At 36.6% G+C, this 24,102-nt stretch overlaps 1 protein-coding gene across 2 annotated transcripts; it reads left to right on the top strand.

The window, feature by feature from the left end:
- Positions 1-595: 595 nt before the first annotated feature.
- LOC134533933 (PEST proteolytic signal-containing nuclear protein-like) lies at positions 596-22,855 on the top strand. Of its 2 annotated transcripts, XM_063371750.1 has the most exons (5): positions 597-718; positions 5,534-5,709; positions 7,025-7,155; positions 8,878-8,976; positions 14,567-22,855. In XM_063371750.1, the coding sequence occupies exons 1-5, from the start codon at positions 652-654 to the stop codon at positions 14,769-14,771; spliced, it is 678 nt and encodes a 225-aa protein (XP_063227820.1). In that variant the 5' UTR covers positions 597-651; the 3' UTR covers positions 14,772-22,855. The 2 variants fall into 2 exon arrangements, with proteins under 2 accessions (XP_063227821.1, XP_063227820.1); XM_063371751.1 differs by lacking the exon at positions 8,878-8,976 and having other exon boundaries at positions 596-718.
- The last annotated feature ends 1,247 nt before the right edge of the window (positions 22,856-24,102 follow it).

Below are 24,102 nucleotides of genomic sequence, written 5' to 3'. Positions count from 1 at the left end.
ACTTGTACTCTCGTATTGGCGAGGATCCGAACTGAGGTCCCAAGGCCAAACGGGAATGTCGTGCTCGCCATCCTCCGTATTATTATCATCCTCACTGTCGATGATGTCTGGTACCTCCATGTAATTGACTGTGGATGACCGTTCTGCGAACCAAGTGGTGGAGTTCTAGGCCTAAGACAATGGCCAAAGTCTGGGTGTTGGGGTTGACCAGTTGACGTTGTGCATATCCTGCATTGTCGATGATTTCTTTCTCTCCTGGCAACGACTATGGCATTTTTGAAGCTTTAATCATATTCTCAACTTAATCCAGTATTTCTGTAATTATGTTTGCAATCATAGAAACACCCTGATAAGTGTGCTGTTCGAATGGTGTTAGATTATTTATTTATAGGCTTCGAGTAACATGGCATTTATTCGTACTTTTCTGCAGTGGTGAGAGAGATCATTGGAATGAAAGACATGTACTATGGCCTTTATTAACATATACAATACGTTAGTTTTTAACTTGTCAGTTTATGGATTAAACATTAGTATACGTATTTGTTTTATTTTCTTACAAAAATATTTTAGTTTGTAACGTTGTCGTTATTGGTCGCCCCTTTTGCAGCGTAACGTAATTTTATCTGTTTCACCCATTGTTTTTATCACTTCATGCTGTGTGAAAATATTGCATTTGATATGTCAAAAAGAACTTCGTTTGGTGATAAAACGGACAGTGGTATGTTAAGTGAAATATGTTATGTTTTAATACATTGTATATTTTTAGATTACGTTCAAGTTATTTTTGCCCTTTATAAACAATATTTCAATTATTTTGAATTACAAGCCTTTTTTGTATTACCAAGGCATTGTGTGCACTTGCATATTTATTGCTCTAGAACTAATTTAACGTTGTCATTATATTATAAGTAGGCGGAAATATAAGTTTAATTTTACTGCTAGCACTTCCATGAACTGCAGTGAAATGTGAATTGTTTATAAATATGTATGCATTTTATACGTCGTTTGTTATGCACAGAAGCAAAATGAACGTAACCATCATGATTACCGTCACTTTATTATTTTATTTTTTAACTTTATGTTGATTTCCTGACGTAGCTATTGCTACCGACTCGGTAGTCTAATATTTTAATAATGGTTTTTGGGGGGTGGGGGAAGCAAATACATAGCATTCTCAAGCGGGTTTCAATTTCAAGTACACAGTTACGTACCTGCTAATTCATATACTTTACTTATGTTGTCCTAGAGCAGTTTGTAATGTATAAAACTAACCACTCAAAATGGTAAACTTTTACTAGAAATATAACAACACCCTCTAAGGGAATGATTGAAAAACATGTCAAAAAGTAATGTGGAATTTTTATTTTTTAACTTTTTTTCTCTTCAGAAAAGAACCTTTTCCCCCCCTTCAGAATAGTTTTCCTTTAAAATTACCATTCTTGTAAACAGCATTGTGATATTTTAAATGGTTTAAGGCTCTGCTACAATTGACTTGTCCCTTGGTCCCTTGGTCCGTCATGGCAGTTTGTCCCATGCTCTCATGAAAATGTGCTGCCACAACAGCTGTGTCCCAAGTTGTCCAAATGTAAACATTTCAAATACCACCACTAGAGTGCAATAGTTTTGGGAGACAATTTAACGTTACTTTTTTATATTTCTGAACTTGTGGCCGTTTATTATATAAGAGGCCACAAAATCCCGGAAAATAATGTTTTATAAACAACGAGCATATTATAATCAAAGGTGTTCTGGTAAACCTACATAAGAAATTAAATTACATCTGAATTAGCGATTTAAAGTTATAAACATATCACGAAAGCATTCTAACATAATTCAATCGAAATGAACCCCGAGGAAGATGTATTTTTTGCACATTTATTTATGTTCATGGTTTCTGCATTCTTCTACTTGAAATTTGGGAGACGCAGACGACGGTACTGGGCCCACCCCATAAATTGAACAGCACTTATTAATATCTCGCCCGTAATTATTTCCATTTTAGCTTCACGGAAGTCAATTCACAAAAAATTCACAAAATTGACTGTTTATTTTTGTATACTTTACAACTACTATTTTCCCGCACGCTTATGTATTTACATTTTTATTATATTTCATCGATGTTAGTTTACTTCTTGTTCGCATGTTTTTAAAGTTCTTCCAGCATGGGACACATCAATAAGGGACAAAATTATAAAAGTTCGCCATCTGCATGGGATACGGTGGGATAGGGACGAAGGGACAAGAGACATGACATCACAGGTCACGTGGACCAATCGGTGAGTAGTGTCCAACGGACATTTGCATGGGACAAGTCAATTGTAGCAGGGCCTTTACTGGTAGATTATAATACACATATACATATATAAGTACATTTGATTAGCTACAGTTAGAATACTAAAAAATGTTGAATGGTTGGTTAGGTTGGCTATGTTTTGACATACTGTTAAATTGTGTGAATGGTGGGTTAGGTAATATTAGCTATTAACTTTTTGTAAAATCATTTGAATAGTTGGTTATGCTAGATTAACAACAATTAAAATTTTTACTGGTGTTATTCTAAACAAGGGGCTTTGTGCTAAAAAAAAAAAATCTGAAAATCTGATCAGATAATCACTTCCTTTCTATAGATCCTGATAATTATTCTGTGAAAGGACATTAAGATACTTTAAGTAGTTAACTAGTAGTTTATCATTTTAACAGTTTGTTAGGTTATGTTCATTATATATAAATCAAATTTATGAGAACATTTGGTTAGTTTCAGTTACATTAAAATATGTGTGGAAGTTTGGTTAAGTTAGATTAGCTACATTATAATACGTAATACATAACCAGTGGTTTAGACTATTTATTAGTACCTAACTAGGTAAATATTTACAATCGCGGTAGATGCCAAAAAAAATGCTAAAAATCCGAAAATACTTTTATTCTATGCTCTTTCACTTCCTCTTTTCAAATCAACCGGCGGAGATAAGAAATTCCAAATACTTTAGGAGATATCGAATTTTTTAATTTCATGATATGTAGAGTCGCGGTAGATGCCAAAAAAAATGTAAAAAATCCTAAAATACCTTTATCATATGCTCTTCAACTTCCTCTTTTCATTAAAAGCGGCGGAGATAAGAAATTCCAAATACTTTAGGAGATATCGAATTTTTTAATTTTGCAATACAAGACCTGTGGAACCATTCGAGCGGCGCCATTTTTGTTATTTTGCCGTGTGTTCGTCAATACGTGAATCGTGAATGCGTAATTAATAAAATGGTTGATTAGGTCAGGTCAGTTACATTATTAATACTTTCAAACTAAGCTGACATTAAAAATTATTTTGTGAATTAATTTTAATGGCTGTTTAGTTTTAAAATATTTATAATGTAACTGACCTGACCAAACAAACCCGGACAGAGGGTGAACAGTAAACTAAAATGGTCGATTAGGTCAGGTCAGTTACATTATAAATACTTTCAAACTAAGGTGATATTAAAAATAATGTGAATTAATTTGAATTATTCTGTAGTTTTAAATTATTTATAATGTAACTGACCTTACCTAACAAACCCGTAACAAAGGATGTACAGTAACAACTCACGTAAAAAAAATTTTTTTGTTACTTATTACTTGCGCAACAATATCAAAATAACAAATAAGACTTTAAAATTAGAAACGTTAAAAACTCACGTAAGTTGGAGGCGGTAATTAAACACCGTTTTAAACAATAATTGAACTAAATAATCACGTATTAGTTCATTTGAATTCTGGCCTATCACGAACAATAACGTGACATCATTATCCAATAAAAAAATAGATACTCGAAAGTAAACAAGAAACAATGGTGCACGCACGCCACAGGAATGCGCTGGTTTTGTGCTGAAATTTAAAAATTCGATATCTCCTAAAGTATTTGGAATTTCTAATCTCCGCCGCTTTTAATGAAAAGAGGAAGTTGAAGAGCATATAATAAAGGTATTTTCAGATGTTTAGCATTTTTTTTGGCATATACCGCGACTCTACATATCATGAAATTAAAAAATTCGATATCTCCTAAAGTATTTGGAATTTCTTACCTCCACCGGTTGTTTTGAAAAGAGGAAGTGAAAGGGCACAGAATAAAAGTATTTTCAGATTTTTAGCATTTTTTTTGGCATCTACCGCGATTGTAAATATTTACCCCTAACTATATCATTGGTTAAAGCAGTAAACTACATGATTGTAACTAATTACTTACCAAAAATAAAATAATAAAACTTTCTTGCCCACATAAATAGATCAGTATTTATTTCCTCCCAGATGTTACAACTGAAGCATGTTGATTACCTTAGAAAAGCCACTGAACAAAGTTTGTGGCAGCTGTGATTTGTGCCCTACTGTGCTAAAAAATTTTAATAATTTTTACACAACATAAATTATTCCAAGAAAAGATGGAAGGTCAGACCAAATTAATATAGTTATCAATAAAGTGTTAAAGTCCTGCTTACCTGGAAACTCAGTCATGCGTGGGGTTTTATACTTTGAATAAATATCTGAAAAAACACCTACAAAAATTGTTTTCATACTTTTAAGATATAACAAAAAAAATATCACACCGTGTTTTGCTAGGAGAAGGACGTTGCTATAGGGCCTAAAAGAAAAATTATAAAAAAAATATGTAGGTGTGTGTGTGTATACACACACACACACCTACATATTTTTTTTATAGTGTTTAAATGGTTAAAACGTAGAATCGTAAAGCCGAAATAACTTTTTTTTTTAATTCTTCTCTTGCATTGAACAGTAAGCGATGTTGTGGAAGGTGGCAGGATTGCACCTAAAAGTGTTCAATGTGCGAAACATGGAGAGAGTCGGTGCAGGGATAGGACTATGCTGGCATTCCAGAGTACCATGGTTTGTAGCCTGATCTGGCCATCTCTTGTTGTTTTTCAAAAATAATTGATGGCCCTTCACTACAGGCCATGCCCGATTCCCAACATCGCTGGCCTGTGTCGTGTTTTGCCGTGAACACCCAGCTGTTGAGACATTAAGCCTAAGATACATGAAAACCAGTCGTGTTGCATCGGTTTGTCTCCAGGTGTGCAGGCCCCTAGGTTCTGTCTCACCCGCCATGTATTTTTTGTGTATTTTTTTAATTTTGTTTTTCCTTTATCACTTTTATTTAAGGGCTATTATAAAATCCTTAACTCAATACTTCTTTGCATTTTTTGTTCTGTTACTAATATTATAAAAAAAAATATTCACTTAATGTAGTATTATGCACGTAAAAAGGTGTTAAAGTCTTCATAATTATCATCACTTGGGTGCCGTTTTACACCCATGATATTACACTTTGTGAATATTCTTTAAAGTACAACAAATACAAGGGAGGTATGAGTTAAATTTTTAGAAATAGCCCTTAAAAAGAGTAATGACAAAAAACAAAAAAGAAAACCACCATGGAGTGTGAGACGGAGCCTTAATGGGTGTGGTAGTGTGACAGTTGTTATGTTAGCCGAGGGCTAATTGTGACCTGCTCTCAACTTTGCCAGTGTTTCCCGTTGCTCAGGGCGCCCCGAGAATGGCTCAGGCGACGTGCCCGCCGCACCGCTCAGCGACGATGACGAGGCTCCCAAGAAACAGAAACTGTCGATGTCGTTCGCAAAGAGGGGAGAGTTCAAACTCTTGGAGAGGCCAGTGACAGCTCCAGTTAAGAAAGGAATACAGATCAGGCTTGGTTCTCAGGTGTGAAACGCAATTAAGTTCAGCCGGATGTGAAGTCAAGTTTCGGCCTGCTTCACATACACCCGCATTCCTCGTCCATGCCCCGGCTTCCAGATGGCTGCTTCCAATAAATGGAAACTTAGTATATGTATAAAAAAAGTTCCTATTATAATAAATCTATTACTTTGACTATACAGTTTTGTGAATAATTATATCCAGTGTTGGAGAAATGCCATCCCACTGAATCTTTTGAATTTTTTTTTTTTTTTACTTCAAGCAGGGGCAGATATAAGATTGACATTGTGAAAGAGGGGTAATTGCTGACATTAAATTACGTAACAGTTTAGTGATTTCCCGATATTAAACTGTATTAACTTTGTTTCGATAATAATAACTTAGTCTAGATATTAGGTCAAGACTAAGTTATTTGTGATTGTACATCCATCTTAGAGAAGTATTTAAAATAAAATAAGAATAGCCCAAAAATTTATTTAGAAGTCGTTTCATATCCAGTTATCCTTCTGGTTTTGTGCAGAAAGGGAGGGGAGGCACGTACCCATGTGCTTCCACCCTTGGCTTCAAGTATGTAAAGGTATACATAGATAATTCTTTGAAATAACTAATTCATATTCACATATGCTTGTTTGGTTACATACTTAATTTACGTAGTTTTTACAGAGAAAAAACTGCAGAAGTTTTTTATTTTATTTTATCTTATAAATAATATGTAACCAGTATTACTTGGTTCTAAAAACATTTTTCAAAATTAAATTGTAATTGGAGACCAAAATTGCTGTTGCGATAGAAACAAAATAAAATTACAAAAATATACTAGAAATATGAAAATGTATCTTTTCTCTATTGTGTATGCATATATATGAATGTGTGTGCAACTAAGCATTTAATTAAATGTTGTGTGTGTGTGTCTAAGGGTTTAAAAATTATTTTATCTTAATACAAGCAACTAATGAAAATTTTTTTACTTAGCCTTAGAATTATTTTTCTAATAGTTTAGATTTAGTATCTGTTTTATTAATTTTTTTTAAAGAAATTATGATTGGTAATTAAAATATCTAACTAGCATAGGCTAAACAAAAAAAATTGGTGTTTTAGTATGAGTACATATGTAGTATTCAAAACCTTAAAAAAAAAAGTTTTGCTTTAAAGTTTTGTTTTTAAATGATGGTATAATTAGAAAAATTTAACATAATAATAAAAACTTTGCTTGTATGTTTTAATATGTGAGAGACAGCAGAGCAACCCAGTTTTAAATTTAAAAAGGTAGCTGCTAATTGTGTGAGCTACTACCTTGGAGTTGCTTGTTTGATCTTCCCAGAAGGCAGTTCAGCCCACAAACACAGTGAAACCTCAGTCACAGTCTGTGGCTGCGATGTTCAATGTAGACGACGACGACGAACCGGAGGAGATGCCTCCAGAAGCGCGCATGAGGATGCGTAACATTGGCAGGTATGCTCTTTGATGTCTGTCCCAAGGTAACAGTTACACAATTGATTCCAGTATTTTTCATATTTTTTTAAAAATTATAGTGAACAAATTAAAATTCATTCTATGGGCTAGTGAGGGGCTACTTGTAGTTTAATGTGTTAAGGGGGAGGACAGAAACTGAAAGATGCTATATTGGTTTCAGCGTTATCCAAGAAAAGCTAGTTTGTGATAATTTATAATTGAATATTTTTCTTTGGTAAGGCAGCGATCACACGAAATGTTCAGAGGCAGTAACATAATGTGTATTGAGAGTATTATTATTGCTGTAGTTATTTCCAGAAATGAATATGGTACTATACGCCATGACTTCACAGGGGTAACTATTTGTAGCAGTTAGTCCTTATTAGCTTCAGCCATGCCGTTAAATGATACATTTATGCTTCAACAAAGTGAAATTTTGAAAATCAAGCAACAGAAATAGAGTTGAACCCTGTTGCAACAAAAGTGGTATCTCTTCCCCTTTAATCTGCTATGGGATAGAAATACTACAAATTCTTCACTAATCACATTTTGCAAGCGAGATGTGTTGCCACTTCTAGGAGCAATAAATGATTATAATTCTTCTGTTACTTCATGCACCATAAAAATTTATTCAGATCCCAAACTTGTCTTTATTTACTAGTCTATTCTGACTGCAATACACATTTATATTTGCATATTAAATGTCTATTGTCCTTAAGTCAAAGGTGGAGGAGCCTGTCAGCGACAGATAAAAGTATGACTAAGTAATTATGCTCCATTATTCCTGTTTTATCTTTGACACCCACTTCATTATGCTGCTACAAATTTCAGAGGTGAATAACTACACACTTTTACACACTTTGTAGCACCGTTGGCTGAAGCCAAGGGCGTATCCTACTCAAAACAGAAATGAGGGGGGGGCATTTTTCATTTTTCTGTCATGTGGGAGGGTCCATGTTGCCATGCCATAACAAACAATAATTAGGGACAAGATTTTATGGTTTGAATTTTGGTCAGTTTTGTTTTTAAAAAGGTGTTATTGATTTTATTTTATAAATTTTTTTATTCATAAAAATTGTTTATTACTAGACAAATATTTATTTATTCATTTGTCACATGCACCCCAATAATTGTTTCACCAAAATAGTCTCAGCTTTACTAACACATGATACAAGTATGTATACAATAAATTCATTAGTAATAAACAGAAATACTCAGAAAAGTAAAAATAAATGATCAAAATTTTGTGTGTATGAAAAATGTACCAATGTTATTAATGTAAAAATGTATTACTAATAAAGTAATAAGTGATGCAAAATCAAAGAAGGTAATATTAATTTTTTCCAATTCATTTTAGTTCATACATTATGGTACAAAATTCATGCTAAATAAATTACATTCAACGAATTTACCATAATACAAGATATTTTGTAATGCTAGTTAAATTTGGTCAAATTGCTGTTGATTTTATATTTTTAATTTCAGTTCAGTGTTAAAAATATGATGTATTTAATTGCATATTGGTGTTAAATGTTGTACTGACATACGTTTGTGTTATTTTGGTTTAATCGCAATTCACCATGTAATCTTGTCCCTAACAATAACAAAAGAACATCAGTTATTAAAAGTAATTTTTTTTTGAGCACTAGTTAGTGTGGATTAGTTACACATTTCCTCTTACTGCAGCTACTTGCTCCTTGTTGTAATTTTTTCCCACTTCAGAAGGGTGCAGCTGCCCCCCCTTGCTCCCCAATCTCGGATACACCCTTGGCTGCAGCGCAAGGCAACTTCGGTGCAAGGGGTTGAGGATTTTGATGACGGGTAAGGCATGGATTGTAATTTTAGTCTAAGTTGTAAGTTGCCCCAGAATAGCCTCACAGCATAAAGTGGGCGATTTTGTTAGGGTAGGGGGGTGGTGGGGGTGTTTGTATTAGGCGTACAAGAAATTTACCTAATAATTTGCATACCCCCTTGAATGTCACTGTAGGAATATGCAAGACTGTGCGAATCGAGCCCTAGCTGTGCAAATAAGGTTTTGTGCGGGAAGCTGTTAACTGCTAGCAGCCAGCCCATTTTATGAAGACATCATGCATCTATTGTTATTTAAAGTAAACTTTAATATTAGGAAATTAGCAAACTGCAATTTGTCAAAATTCATAGCACGTTAACAAAAACCATAATATACCATAATTATTTTTAATCTTCATACAATCATAACATGTACTATTCTTCAAAACTAGACAAGATTATATGGTGAATAGTTGAAACAGAAATGACACCGAAATGATAGTCAATACCTACATAGCATATCTCCGAAATCCAAGGCAAAACACGAAATGTAATTAAATTCACGTGAACTACCTAACTTTATTTATTAAAATGCAAAATTCAATTCCCAAACCTTCAGTTTAGACATTTATTAAAAAAAAAAGTAATTAATTACTGTGTACAAAATTTAAATAGTTTATAGTTAGTGTAAAGTATACTGTAAAAGTAGAAAATAAAAAAGTTAATTAACTGTAAAAGGACCCACCTAGTCAAGAGTGTATTTGTGTCAGTGAGGCAGGACGATAAAAGGCGCTCACTGGTGGTTCTAGCACTTTATCCAGCAGGAAGTGTTAAGGGCAAGAATAGGAGAGAAGCATGAAGCAGGGAAAGCAGACAGGATGCAGGAGGGGCAGGGACTGGAGGTAAATGCAAGAGGTGAAAAAAGGACGGCATTGGGGCAAACTAGGAGTAAGGAGGCTGAATTGAGGAAGGAAGTGTGGATGTTAAGGGGGGAACTGGAGGAGGGGAGAAAAGAAATTGACAGACTACGCAAGCAAAACGGGAAGGTTAGGGATCTGGAGGAAGAGGTCAGCAACTTGCGGAAGCAAAAGGTAGCGCTAGAGGGTCAGATACAAAAGTGGAAAGATACAATCGAGGGGGAAGGTAGGGATGACTGGGTAAGCAAAATGGAGGGGACGAAATGCAAGAATGACGGAACCAAAAAGGGAGAAGAGAAATCATGGGCTGAGGTAGCCAGAGAGGACACAGACAGGCTAAAGGAAGATAAGTCAAATAAAGGGGATGGGAATGAGGGGACTATGGAAGGTAGGGGAATCGGAAGCGTAAAGGTGGCATTATTCGGGGATTCGATGCTCAGATATGTAAACATACCGGGGGCGTATAAGGCAGGGAGGAGTGGTGAGAGGTTGGAGGATGTAAGAGAGAGAGTTAAGGCTAGCCAGCTTGATGGAATAAGGAAGGTGATTGTGCATGTGGGCACAAACGACCTAGTTAGAGGGGGAGGACCAGGAAAGTTTGAGGAGGACATGAAGGGAATGCTTTGTGAGTTAAAAAGGAAAGTGAGGGGAGACATCCTGGTGAGTGGAGTGCTGCCTAGGAGGGGTGTGCCTATCCACAAGCTCAGGGCAGCGGAAGCCATCATGCTGAAGCAGTGTCAGGAGTGGGGAGCAAACTACATCAGCGCAAGGAGTCGACTTCAGATGAGACACATGGCAAGGGATCAAATCCATCTGAATAGGGAAGGAGTGGGAATCCTGACGCAGGTGATGATAGACGGTTTAAGAGCGGGTAACATGGGGCAGGGAAACGGGGGAAGGGGGGAGGTCAAGGGTAGGGTGCAGCTAGTAGGAAGGAATGAAGTGAGAAAGGTGGGGGGGAGGGGGGAGGCAGGGGAAATAATCAAGAAGGGATGGAGAGAGGGAGGGAAAGACAAAAGCAGGATGGGGAGGGGAGAGTGCATATAGAAACAGGAGAAGAGGGTAGGACGAAAAGGGAGAGAGTAAATATAATGGTCGTTAACTGCAGGAGTATCCTAAACAAAGTGGACAAGTTCTGGACAGTGGTTGAGCTCTATGGGGCAGATATAGTGGTGGCAGTAGAGACATGGCTGGATGAGGATGTTGCAGACAACGAAATAAGGAGAGGGAGTTACGTAGTTTACAGAAGGGATAGAAACAGGAGAGGGGGTGGGATAATGGTTCTTGTTCGGGGGGAGTTAGATGCAGAAGTAAAGTGGATGGGAGAAAGGGAAGAAATACTTCACTTGGAGATCTCAGGGAAGAAGAGGAAAATGCAGCTGTTTGCGGTGTACAGGCCGCCGGGTGATGGGGGTACAGAGGTGGAGGCGGTACTCGAAAGGCTTGATATGCTGAAGGAGGACAGCATGGTAGTTGTAGCAGGTGACCTCAACCTTCCAGGGGTCAAATGGCAGTGTGGTAAGGAACTGGTGGGGCCACTGGGACAACAGAGGGCAACTAAACTGGTGAACATGGGGTTACAACAGGTGGTGGTAGAGGAAACTAGGATGGGTGGGGGAGATGGCGGTTCAATATTGGATGTAGTGCTGGTAGGACCCGAGGAGCTAGCCACTCACTCTAAAGTGGTGGATGGGATAAGCGATCACAATATTCCCATTGTGGAGATTTGCCTGGACAAGAAGGTCATGAAAGGCAGCAGCAGGCAAATATGGTTGTATGGGAGGGCAGTACAGACAAGGGTGGAGGAGTTCCTGGAAGAGAGATTCGACCAATGGAGCATAGGCATCGATGTGCAGGAACTGTGGAAGGATTTCAAAAAGGTGGTGGGAGATGCTCAAGAGCAATACGTACCTAAAAAGAGGATTAATGTGGGAGGGGACCCACCTTATTATGGAAGGGAAATTCGGAAACTCAAGAGGAAGGGTAGACTGTTATATGCGCTGGGGAAAAAGGAAGGAAAGAAGACTGTAACAGAGGAGCTGAAAGAAATAGGAAAGCAACTGAATAGAGAGATAAAGAAGGCGAAGGAGGCCTATCTCGGGGACCTGATGGTACAGGGGACAAAAGGCAACTGGCAAAAGCTATACGGGTTTGTTAGAAGCACGAAGGGCACAGGGACAGGGGTACCAATTTTGAGGAATCAGGAAGGTGAAATTGCAGCGGGATCCAAGGAAAAGGCAAACTTGTTGGCCATGCAGTACATGTCAGTGTTCGAGAAGGGAAAACAGTGGGAAAGGAAACATGCTGAGCATAGTACAGGGCGACACGAGAAACGGCTTGAGATCAGGAAGGAAGAAATTGAGAAAGTAGTGAAAAGGTTAGACAGCAGGAAAGCCATAGGTAAGGATGGCATAGGGAATGGGATGATAAAGCTGGGGGGGCAAGCCATGGTGAAGTACCTGGAGCTGCTATTCAGTAGATCGATGCAGGAGGGCAAGTTGCCGCAAGAATGGAAGGAGGCGGTGGTGGTACTGATATACAAGAAGGGGGGTAGCAAAGAGGACCCAGCCAGCTATAGACCTGTTAGTATCACGTCGGCGGTGGGTAAGGTGATGGAGAGGTTAGTGCACAGGCATGTGGTAGGGGAGCTGGATGGTAGAAAGTGGATTGACAGGAGACAGCATGGATTTCGAAGGGGATATTCGTGTGAGACTCAGCTGGCTGGACTGTTGGAGGAGCTGGTGGAGGGGGTAGATAGTGGACTACAGATTGATGCCTGCTTCATCGATTTTGAAAAAGCATTCAATAAAGTTCCTCACGAAAAAATGATGAAAAAAGTGGAGGGAGCTATAAGTGACAGGAGGGTGGTGAGTTGGATTGGTGACTTCATAAGTAACCGGACACAGAGGGTACGTGTGGAGGAGGAGTTATCGGAGGAAGGAAGAGTTACATCAGGGGTGCCGCAGGGCAGTGTGCTTGGCCCACTTCTCTTTACCATAATGATGAACAATATCGGAGAGAAGATACAAGGGCATATTAGGCTTTTTGCAGACGATTGCGTGGTTTACATGGATGCGGAGAGAAATGGGTTACAGGAGGATCTGGAAAGGCTGGTAGAATGGGTGGAAAGTAATGGTATGAAAATAAATGTGGGAAAGACGAAAGTGGTCAGGTTTACCAGGAAGAGGAAGATTGTCAGGAGGGAATATCGCTGGAGGGGAGACGTGATAAGTGAGGCCGACAGCTATAAATATCTAGGGGTGGTGCTGCAGGGTAACCTGGGGTGGGGGGAGCATGTAGACAAGGTAGTGAAGAAGAGCAGACAGGCCCTGGGCATGCTGGGACGAGTGCTCAGGGGGGGAAGCAGCAGCATACGTGACAAGGCCTATAAAACTATGGTCCGCCCCATGCTGGAGTATGCCGCAGCAGTGTGGGACCCATACACGGCAGTTCTTGAGAGGGAGCTGGAGGGGGTGCAGAGGAGAGCAGCTAGATGGGTGAAGGGCAAGTGGAGGAGAACGGACAGAGAAGGGAAGGGGGAGTGCAGTATCACAGAGATGATGATAGGAATGAGATGGGAGAGCTTAAAGGATAGAAGACAGAAGGAGAGATTGGTCAAGATGTACCAGGTGCTGAGTGGAGTGGGAGGATGGGGAGAGCTGGGGGGCAAAGTCAAAATGGGAATGCCTAGAAGTAGAAAGGAAAATACTAGGAAGGTTTTCAAAGAGAGGAGGAGAACAGAAAGGGGAAAAAATGTGATGGTCGTTAGGACAGTAGGGGAATGGAATAGGCTGGAGGAGGAGTGTGTGGCGGCTGGGAGTGTGGACCAGTTCAGAAGGAGAGTGAGGGGGAAGTAGGGAAAATGCTTGCCACCGGGCACTTTGTACCCAATTGCAGCTAATTAAATTAATTAATTAATTAATTATCGCCTCTCAGCACAAGGCTCTGAACTAGTGTGTAGTCTTCTTGTCGTGCCTAGGATAGCTATGAAATTTGAGCGGTAACCATAATTTTAGATAGCGGAGAAAGGAAGACAAAGGTGTGATGCAAGTCCCTTGGGTGCTTTCAGGAATCTTTACCGGGCATTACAGGTATTAGAAATTATTCTGAAAACACATATTTTACCCATTTTCAGTCTCCTAAAAATACAGTTTAAAAACTAATTACGGAAACAGAACTACCCATCTGCTCTCAGCCTATTCTTAAATGCTTTTCGTAAACGAAAACCAATAGGATATCTTCAAGCAGTTTTAAAACCACATGGTTTCTTCTAGAGCTCTGCGCACCATATATGTGCCCAGTAGGTGGGGCCCTTTAAGTAAATAAAGACAGTCAATATCTGAAACTTCACTTGCATAATCAAATTGGGCTTCCCAAAATTGCATATTTTTTTTTTATTAATTTAAATAGTACTGTTATAAATAATTGTAAATTACAAAATCTAAAAATTAAAATTTAAAACTGTCAGCAACAGAATGAAATTAAAGCCACATAATCACTAATGTAAAAACAACGTATCCTCACTGGGCCACTGCTTTAAAGTTCTGTAAGTTTAGTAGCATCCATAAAAATCAAAATGTTAACAAATTGGGTTAAAATATAAAACTGTGGAATCTTGGTTTGAAACTAGGGTTAGCAATAAAAATTAGCAGGAATGTGTACTTTTTGGTTGTTTTGCTTAGAATTGTATTTGCAATTTTTGGCAGAGAGACTCCTACATCTGCGGGACCGAATTCGTTCGGGAAGACCAAGCAAGGGTTCTGTGACGCGAAGAAGATGTTTGAGAAGAACATGAAGAAAGGCATGGACAGTGCGGGCAAGGCGGCGGCCAAGGCAGCTTCGACGTCTCCGCCGTCGCCCCAGCCCGAGCCCCAGACACCGCCCGAGGAGGCGGAGGCTGCAGACGAGTGATGCCGTCGCCGCCACGTTTTACATTTTCTCTGTCACCTCGTACTCCTCCGTGTATATAGGTTTGCTTCTTTTGAGGGGTGCACCTCACCATCACTTGAAATTGATTGGGTTTAACATTCGCTCCCTGCAACTAAAAGTTGTTCTGTGCCTCCCTAAAATTCACATATGTTAGTGTTCTTTTCTAAAAACTTTTTTTTTTTAATTATTAAAAATTGAATTTTTTTTTGGCAGTTTCAGCCAAATGCCCTGTCACGTTTTCCTGTTTCATAAGTCATCTTTATTTGGACATTATTTCACCCTGTAATAAAGTTTTCACTCAAATAAAATGAGAAATTTGTTGGCATCTTCAGAAACGTTATAACAGGGTTTTGCTTACAAAATTTTCACACACATTTGAGACCCTGGCATTTTCATAACAATTTTTTATACCTATCAAAAATTATCTTTTCTTGTTATCTGCTTCATTTTTCACTTGAAATATATCTCGGAGAAAAGTTGTCTTGATTTGTGATGTTCACGTTCAGCATTTTTAAAGTTGCAAATTATATGCGGACCCCACAGTGGATTAAAATATTAAAGCAAGACATTTTTGTTGCTGACTTACCTTTACTATCACTTACGTATTTAATTACACTTTCCTAGTTTAATGTTTCGTTACTACAATTCACTGAGCTTTTTGTTTTAATTATAAATACAACTATATATCAGATAGGAAGATCAAATAAGTCCAGCTGTTATCCTGAAGGAAAAATACATGTAGGATGTCGAATATGCATTGTTGTAGTTAACACTTTTGTGGTGAATTAATTGTATTAAATTAGGAATTTTTTTTTAGTACTTTTATGGACCAGCCACATTAAAATGGCAGGAAAGGTTTTGTCCCGTTGTCATCATCCTTCCGACTGGTCTGTTGCAAGAACAGCTAGCACTTCTGTAGTGCATTCCCGCTAATCTTTACATTTAGAAATTGACTTCCGACTATTTTTCTGTAAGGTTCCCCTTCTCGGAGGACTCTGTTGGATATAAAATACTCTTGTCTACCTTATCTGCGTAATGTCTTCCGATTGTCCAGCAATCTACTCCCTTGGTGGTAGTGGTAGTTACACTAACAAATCATGTCGGCTAAAGTGTAACGAGGTCTCAATGAACAAGTGTCGTCCACCGGTTTGGGGAACCTACTCCCCCCCTCTTTCACGGGACTTCCTACCTCTCCCTGTCTGTCAGCCAATCACAGCCCTATGCTGAGTCTCTCTCCCCCTGTTAACAGCCGAGATTACACTTAATAAAAATCACTAATTTATTTTGGTTTTTTCATTCCATATAAAAAAGCTTCATGTTAAATTCATACTAATGTTTAGGCTTGTTCAAATATTCAAAATTTTAAATATCAAAATGAATATATTAGTATTTTTATTCATTTTAAAGTACGCTTAAAATAATGAATATTTGATTCCATTTTAAATGTAAGTAAAGCTGTACAATTTAAATTAATATGTACACAGCTAAAATATATCAGTGGAGATAATTGTAACTACCCAGAGTTTACTTTAAAATACCTGAACAGTTAACAGCGGAATGGCTTAACTTATGACTGCAGGATAATTAGTTAAATGGACCTTTTTTTAAGTTGAAAAAATGTTTACAGTGAACAGTTTGTAACCACCACAAAAATAATTCCCTGAAATTCAAAATTATACTATGTATGTTTCATTATCTGTAACTGTAACCATTAATATGAAGTTATTTATTGCCATTGAACTAATTTTTTTAAGAATTTAAAATTGTCATAAAAAAATATTGTTAGAAAACTTTTGCCCCAATCTTACTATTTGAATTCTATATTCCTTTTTGAGAATGTCATTATATTTGTAATAAAAAAAATTGCACATAGTTGAACACAAAGATTGTTTTAACACATGTTTCCAATAACAATATATTAGGACATGTGTTTTACCTTGTAGTGCCTTCTAGACTGACAGAAAACACTTGGCAAGTGTTCAGATTAGCTGGAATGCATTCAAGTGTATGGCACCTCTATCACATACGTGTTAGCTCTGCCTGAAGTGGGAGAACATCTTTCACTAGCCACCAGCAATAACATATGTCCTACAGTGCATTTTGGAGTGTTTAGTCCCATGCAGGTTCTCTGTACAGTAGAACCCTGTTATAATGTTCCTACTTTTTAATGTTTTCCTGTGTATGTCACTTTTTTTATAAAGTCCCAACATTTTCCCCATGAGTACAATGTATTTATATACTGTATATAACTTTGAACGAATTATGCAATTTTTGCTTATGATGATTGTTTTCTAAAATTCAAAAAAAAAATGCAAAAAATTTTAAACCTCTGTGTATTATATATATATATATATATATATATATATATATATATATATATATATAAACACACACATATGTATAATAAAAGGTGCATATGTTCACAGTTACGTGTCTGTTGGCACCTTCGTCTTGGAAAACAAAATAACAAATCCTCCCATTCCTTGCCATTCTAGTATGTTTCAAGATACACGTATGTAATTCCACAATATTTTAGTTTGCCAACTATTTCGGGATGGCACAAAAAAAAGTATTTCATATTGCTTATAGAAGTGAATATACTATTTCATTCGTAGAAAGGAATCCACAAAAAACATGTTTAAGTGGCAAAGGAATTTGACACAGGTATTTCCACTCTAAACGCTACTGTGAATTGTAAAGACAATTTTACAGAAATGTGGCAGTGTCTGTAAGACAAAGAAAATAGAATGTAAGCACCATGAAGTTGAAGGAAAATTGTTAGTATTGTTTAAGAAAATTAGTAGCGTATTTAGTGGTTTTAACATATTTGTTTATGTAGCTTGAGTCCATTGGTAAAATTTCATACACTGACAAGTGAAACATTGATATTTCCTGCTTATGTTTTTCTTTTGCTTTTTGATAAACATAACAGGGTTCTACTGTATATTGATAGGTTTTTATTGTCTCGAAGCTTGGCACACTTTGTTTCACAACTAACATTAAAAATAGTTTTGATTTTGAACCTGAGGTGAAGCGTAGGCGTGCTGTTTTGTGTATTTACAGCTACCTTAATATAACGACTGCCTCCCGGATTTTTAACAATACCTTAATTTAGATGTAAATTTAGTATTCTTTTACAAATTGTTAATGTTTTAATAAAAGTGTGTCTTTTCCGGTTGTTTATTACAGTAATTTTGTTCACCAGAGTCACTGAAGATGAACTGGACAAAGATAACCTTTAAATCAATGGTCAACACTGCATTTTCAATGACTCATTTAATACAGATTGAACAGCAAAGTTTTTTCTGGGTTTCATAGAATTAAGAAAAGTAACTATAAATATGTAGTGATGTGTGAAAAATGTTTTTATCTATAGAGAGCGCAGCAGGCATACCTCGCCAGTTTAAATGGCTTTCACTATCATCGTTTCTTGGCACCTGAGTTTTACTGCATGTACAATGTAAGTTAATCTCTTTGAATCTGGGACGTCTGACAAAACTATTGTTGCAACATCGGGCCCCACACAGTTACTACCTAAATGGCCCAAATACTGCATTTCAATGATTAACATTGTTGGCTAGCAGTGTTGATTACTAAAGTAATAAATTTTCAGATTTGATTTAATTGTTACGATTCTAACACTGCAGATGGCACTGTATCACATTGACATACAGTGATGGAAAATTGCAGTGTTTCAATTTTAACATTTCAAGTAAATGTGTTATCTTATTTTGTATTTATTTTAACTTATTTATTGCCCATATGTTAGGAGTTAATATGCTTGTGAATAAATTGGGTTAGGTAAGAAAAGATTTGGGTTATAACTTCATTTATCGTATTTACCCGTGCATGGGTCGCCCATTGTATGCCGATTTTTAGTTAAAAAAAAATGTAGTGCAACCCTTATGCAAGTTTTTCACTTCTGGTAAAAATAAAGTTGCACTGTGTGGCTGAACATATGGGTAAATTAACTCCATGAGTAAGTATAATTTGTTAAATCAAAATATCTCCTCAGTAGTGTGAAGCTTCAGGAACAGTGCAGTTATTTGGTTGGTGCTGGCAAGTGATGCATGTGTTGTACTGAGATGGAGTGGCAAGGAGGGGAAAATTTAAAAATAAACCAACCAGAGAGAGCAAGAGAGTTGCAGTGTTGACAGTTCTCACTCCCTCTCAAGTTGTAATGCCTGTGAACTAGCGTGTCTTACCTTGACAGGTGTTTATGATGCAGGTACTACATGTTTTTGCATGAGATTTCCCACGCTTTCAACTGAAAATTCCATGACAAAACTGCAGACATCATTGGTGTTTGTAAGTGCACTTTTTATTTTCCTCCAGCCCCCACAGTAACATGAGTGCTAGTTTTTGTGGGGGCATTGACAAAAGAGTAGCTTGCCACCTCTTTTCTCTCCTGGCAAAAGAAGAGTTTAAAATATAAAATACAATAGACGTAAGGGAAACAAGGCTACAAAAAATAGCAGTCTTCTCCTTTGTCATTTTGTTAGGTAGTGAGGAAATTGTAGGGGTCGATGACGGTGGGGGGGGGGGGGGGGGGAGTGGGCGGCCGCTTAGTCTCCCGTAGTATGCAGACGAAGAATCAAGGTTCAACACCTGTGCTGTATTTCTTACGCGCCAATAAGCTGAGACACAGACCACAGGCTTCACTTGTATCCATGGATCCATGGTACTCTGAAGATACGGTGGTCAGACCTTTAATTAAGGGCAACCCTTATGGTGAAAATGTTAGATTTTTATGTCCAAAATTAAAGGTGCAACCCATACGCAGAGGCAACCCTTCTTTGGGTAAATACAGCAAATGAATTGGACTTTTCAACATTGTTGCAGTTTGCTGAACTTAAAAACTTGGTCCACATTATTTTAATATACCTGTATGGGAGTATAAGTGTAATTAATCTTCAAATTGTATTAATGGCCTGCCAATTAAAATGTTTCTCTAGTTTTGAGTACAGCATAACACCTATGATCTTAAAATATAGTTTTTTCACTTTCTGCACAAACCACTAGAAAAACAATCTAAAAATAGTATTTTATTGAAAGCATAAAAGCCCTGATAATTCTTAGTCCTGCAATAGTATGAGGTTTGTGGTCAAGTTAAATTGATAAAAAATAGAAGCTTGTGAAAAAGCTTTGTGTGATAGTAAGAAAATGGTACATATAAAGGTTTCATATTGTTTTGTGTTAGTGTGTAAAATGTGTTCATAAGATTTCTAGTTAAGCTCGATTTTATTCTCTTGCAGAAAATAGACCCTAATAAGCATTCAGAAAAGAGCTTATATTTTTTTCCCTTATGTACAATAAATGTGAAGTATGAATTAAATGTGCACATTATAAAGGTTTTTTTTTTCAAAGCTGTGTTTTAATTCAAGGATAAAAGGAAAAGAAATACAGCCAGGGGATCTTGTGAAATTACGTTTATCATACCTGTTTCACAGTAGTGATCTTGCAAGTGCAAGCAAGCTCCTACAACTTCCCCAAACCTCTTTTGGAGTCTCACCTGTATTTATAAATTTTGGCATATGGGCAGTATACATCGGTACATGCTCCATAGTAATTTAGTGTGTGGCAGACTGTGTCCACATGTACAGTAATAATAGAGTTACTGTGACAGTATATGTCATAATGTGAAGAATCACCATTGAAAATAAAATTTTCCTTTCAAATATTTAAAAGCTGATATACGACTAGTGATTAAATTATCTTGTGAATTAATTGGTATGTGTTTTAAGATTGTTATAAAATTTGGCTTTGGTTGCATGTAATTAAGGATTCTTTTATTGTCATACTGTCAGCTTGATCTTGTAACAGGAAGCCTTTTTTTCACAGACGAGAGCGCCAAACGCCCGATCGTGCATCTTCAGTTTTTTTTTTTGTTCATTGTAAATAAATATGGCGGTGTTGCTAAAAGGAAAGATCATAAACAAGGCAACTGTATTTATTTGTAATTGTTTTTAGAGGAAAATACCTAATTGAAGAAACGTACTTTGTGGATTTGTATATTTTTCATACCGTACAAAATCTAAGAAGTCTTTGTCTTTTTCAAATATTCTCAGGACGCCCCATATTCCGTGAATGTGTATTTTGGACAACTCATGATAACTAATGGTCAATTAGGTTAGGTTAGCTACATTATAAATACTTTAAAACATTGTGGACGGTTGATTTGGTAAGGATAGCTACATTAAAGATACTGTGAAATCATGTAAACGGTTTCCTAGCCCTGGATAGCTACGTATTAAAAAGTTATTTGCTAAGCAACCATAAAATGATTTTACAGTATTTTTAATGTAGCTATACTTACCTAATATAACCAACCATCCACAATGTTTTAAAGTATTTATAATGTAGCTAACTTATTCTAATCGACCGCAGAATTTAATGCCACACCGGTTTATACTATGAGATAGAACGGGGAAAAAAGTGAGCATGAACTTCGGGGAACTTCGGATGTGGCTCTCTCGTCTGTGAAATGAAGGCTTCCCTCTTGTAACACCCATCACATTTAAGGCTTGCCAAAGGTTCCATTTCTTTTCCTTATGTAACACACATTTGTGATCACCAAAGAGATAGCATTTGAAACTAATGCTTTCAAATCATCCACACTTGATTTTTTTCCCCCATCAATACATTAAATGTAAATCAGTATGGAAAGTGACAAAAGTTTTTGTATATGACATTATGTACTTGTAACTTATAAATCAAAATATATTGTAATGGAAAAATTTAACAGTTTAAATTAAATAATGTTTTAACGTTTTAAGAGTTTTCTACTGGTTCACAATTGTTTCCAATTTTTTTTTGTGTATAAGGTGTTAACATAAAATTCATTGAGAAAAAACATATACTAGATGAATAAACTAGTGATATGCACACATGACATGTCTTGTAAGGTTTAACCTCCATATCCTTGCTGCCAGTAATAGAGAGTTGCTTCAGGATATCAAGGACTGTGACAATAGACTGAATGTAATTACCATTCTGGCTGGTATTTACAAGCATGTAACTCAATTGGTGTGATCTTTTAGTGTGCCCCATCACGACCTAAGATACAAGTTTCCCTGACAAAATTTTTAAAAATTTATTTAATTTGCAATTTTCAACAAGAAATAAAGATAATCCATCCTTCACCATCCCCATTGCTGGCCTAGTTCTCCACATTTTTTATTTCAAACATAATCGTGCATATGCCATTTTATAGTGTGATGTCAGACTGGAACATGACATTTTCACCTCAAATTACTTTCACTGGGATATTAATGTAAATTCCCTGACAAAATAATACTCCTGCCTTATTAGGTTATTAGTGTCAACATGAGGTGGATGAATGCACAGTCAAAATCTGAAACAAGACTGTTATTTAAGTACTTAATGTTTTCCCTTGCTGAAATGACTATATTACTTGGTGATGATATATAAATACTTAGCAATTATGCTGGCAAGTGTTGTGAAAAAAAATCAACAATTTTTTTTGTTTGAAGTTTTGCAGAATCAGCAGCACAACTGCATGTAACCATGTTAGTTTTTTTAAAAACCAAATTGCCCCAAAATTTTTGGATCATGCTGAAGAATCTTCAAGTTTCAATTTATGTTATTGTATACCTGATTTCATTATGTATGCTCAAAACTGCAGTACGGTACTTAATTGCAGCACAGGTTTAGGTTTCATCAACAATAAAGGTCTAACCACTCCGAACATAGAAAAAACTGTCGTTGACCTAATTTGGAGTTTAATTTCTCAGTTTGGGCTCATTTCATAGAAATTGAAAAGTAATAAATTTTTCAGTATACATGAACTTATTTAAGCGTACCTATATAATCAATGTAGGAAAATACTTAAAGCATCAAAAATAAGTTTAAAAAATCTTAACCTAGTGAAGCAATTTATATAAATCATAGATGTTGTCTTTTCTGTATGATTACATTATAAATTTGGACGTGTCACATTCTGAAACCTGAATTGGGACTTGTCCTGATTTGCAACTGGAAAGATCGTATTTCTCCAAAAATGATTGAGACAATAAAAAAAAGGGAAATTTACAAAAAATACAATATGTAATGTAACAAATTTTCACGATTGCCATTCAAGTGTGTTTGTTTCTAGAAGTTTAGTTCACCTATTCCATTATGGGGGGGAAAAAACTCAAGTGTTTTCTACTGATGGTGTTTAATTTATTTTGGCTTGGTTAAGCAAATTAGATCATTGAGTTCCCCAATAAGTGGTTTTAACATTAGTTTACATTGCTTGATGAGTCCATTGATAAAATTTTCGAACACTGACAAATGCAAAATTTGTATTTCCTGTTTTTTTTTCCTTGTGCCCTTTTGAAAAAAAATATATATATAACAGGGTTTTACTGTATTACAAACCTATTCAGTTTTAATGGTTATTAACAGTCTTGATTTGAAATATGTTTAAGATTTCTTTTGTATCCACTAGGAGAGTGAATATTCAGATCATTAATTTTCAAGTGTGTACTGAATGCTCATTTTGGTTAATATTAAATTACTGTACTAGTTTGGAGTTTTCATTATATTTTCTAATTGTATAATTGATATTTAAACTATCAGATTTAATTTTATATGTTAGACATATTACACATTCTGGTATACTTCACACAGTATGACATTCAACATGATCTTGAATATAAGGTAACTTTCTATATACAGTAAAACCTTTTTATTGTGACTACCTCTCTATTACAACCAACAAGTTTCTTGTGGTGAGTAGCGTGTTACTCTGTTTCTCTTGCCGAGTGCTGTACTGCCGTAGGCGGCGCGTATCTAAAAGTAGATACCACTTCCTGTCGACCACTGTCAGCGCTTAACAACCCCCATTCCACTTCCCTTTGCCAGCAGGGTGCAGATAAAGGTTTTTGTGGCAACGTGTTTACGTTTAGCTTTTTGCGAGTGTCTAGTGTGGTACGCAGTTAAGGCAAAGCTACCTGCTGGATTTCTCTTGATTTTACTTACTATCATTTGACAATACACAGCGACCGACTGGATGCATGCCTGCCTCGACTTATTTTAACTGCCGCAGCGATGTTTATTTTGACAGCTCAAGCAATTATTTCCCCCCCGTGGGTTGATAGAAAAAGGTCGCTTCACCCAGCATAAAAAAAAGACTACGCCACTTATTCCCTACACAGGAAACACACTGGCTGCCGTCTGTCTCCCCCACATTTATCTTTCTTTTAACATTCCACATCTCACCTCTCACGCGAGCAATAACGAAGGGACCACGAATTGGGCCGTTTTATGCTTTGTTTGGTGACAGCAGCTTGATTTTATCTGGTATATT

Source organism: Bacillus rossius, chromosome 7 (genome assembly GCF_032445375.1).
Source record: "Bacillus rossius redtenbacheri isolate Brsri chromosome 7, Brsri_v3, whole genome shotgun sequence".
NCBI lineage: Eukaryota > Metazoa > Arthropoda > Insecta > Phasmatodea > Bacillidae > Bacillus > Bacillus rossius.
This window is presented reverse-complemented; position numbering and strand designations above follow the sequence as displayed.

Bases quoted from the DNA above. Each gene is read 5' to 3' on its own strand.
- LOC134533933 (XM_063371750.1), top strand. From the start codon at position 652: ATGCTGTGTGAAAATATTGCATTTGATATGTCAAAAAGAACTTCGTTT. The intron at 719-5,533 runs GTATGTTAAGTG...CCCGTTGCTCAG, and splicing joins TGGTGATAAAACGGACAGTG to GGCGCCCCGAGAATGGCTCA. The intron at 7,156-8,877 runs GTATGCTCTTTG...TTCCCACTTCAG, and splicing joins AGGATGCGTAACATTGGCAG to AAGGGTGCAGCTGCCCCCCC.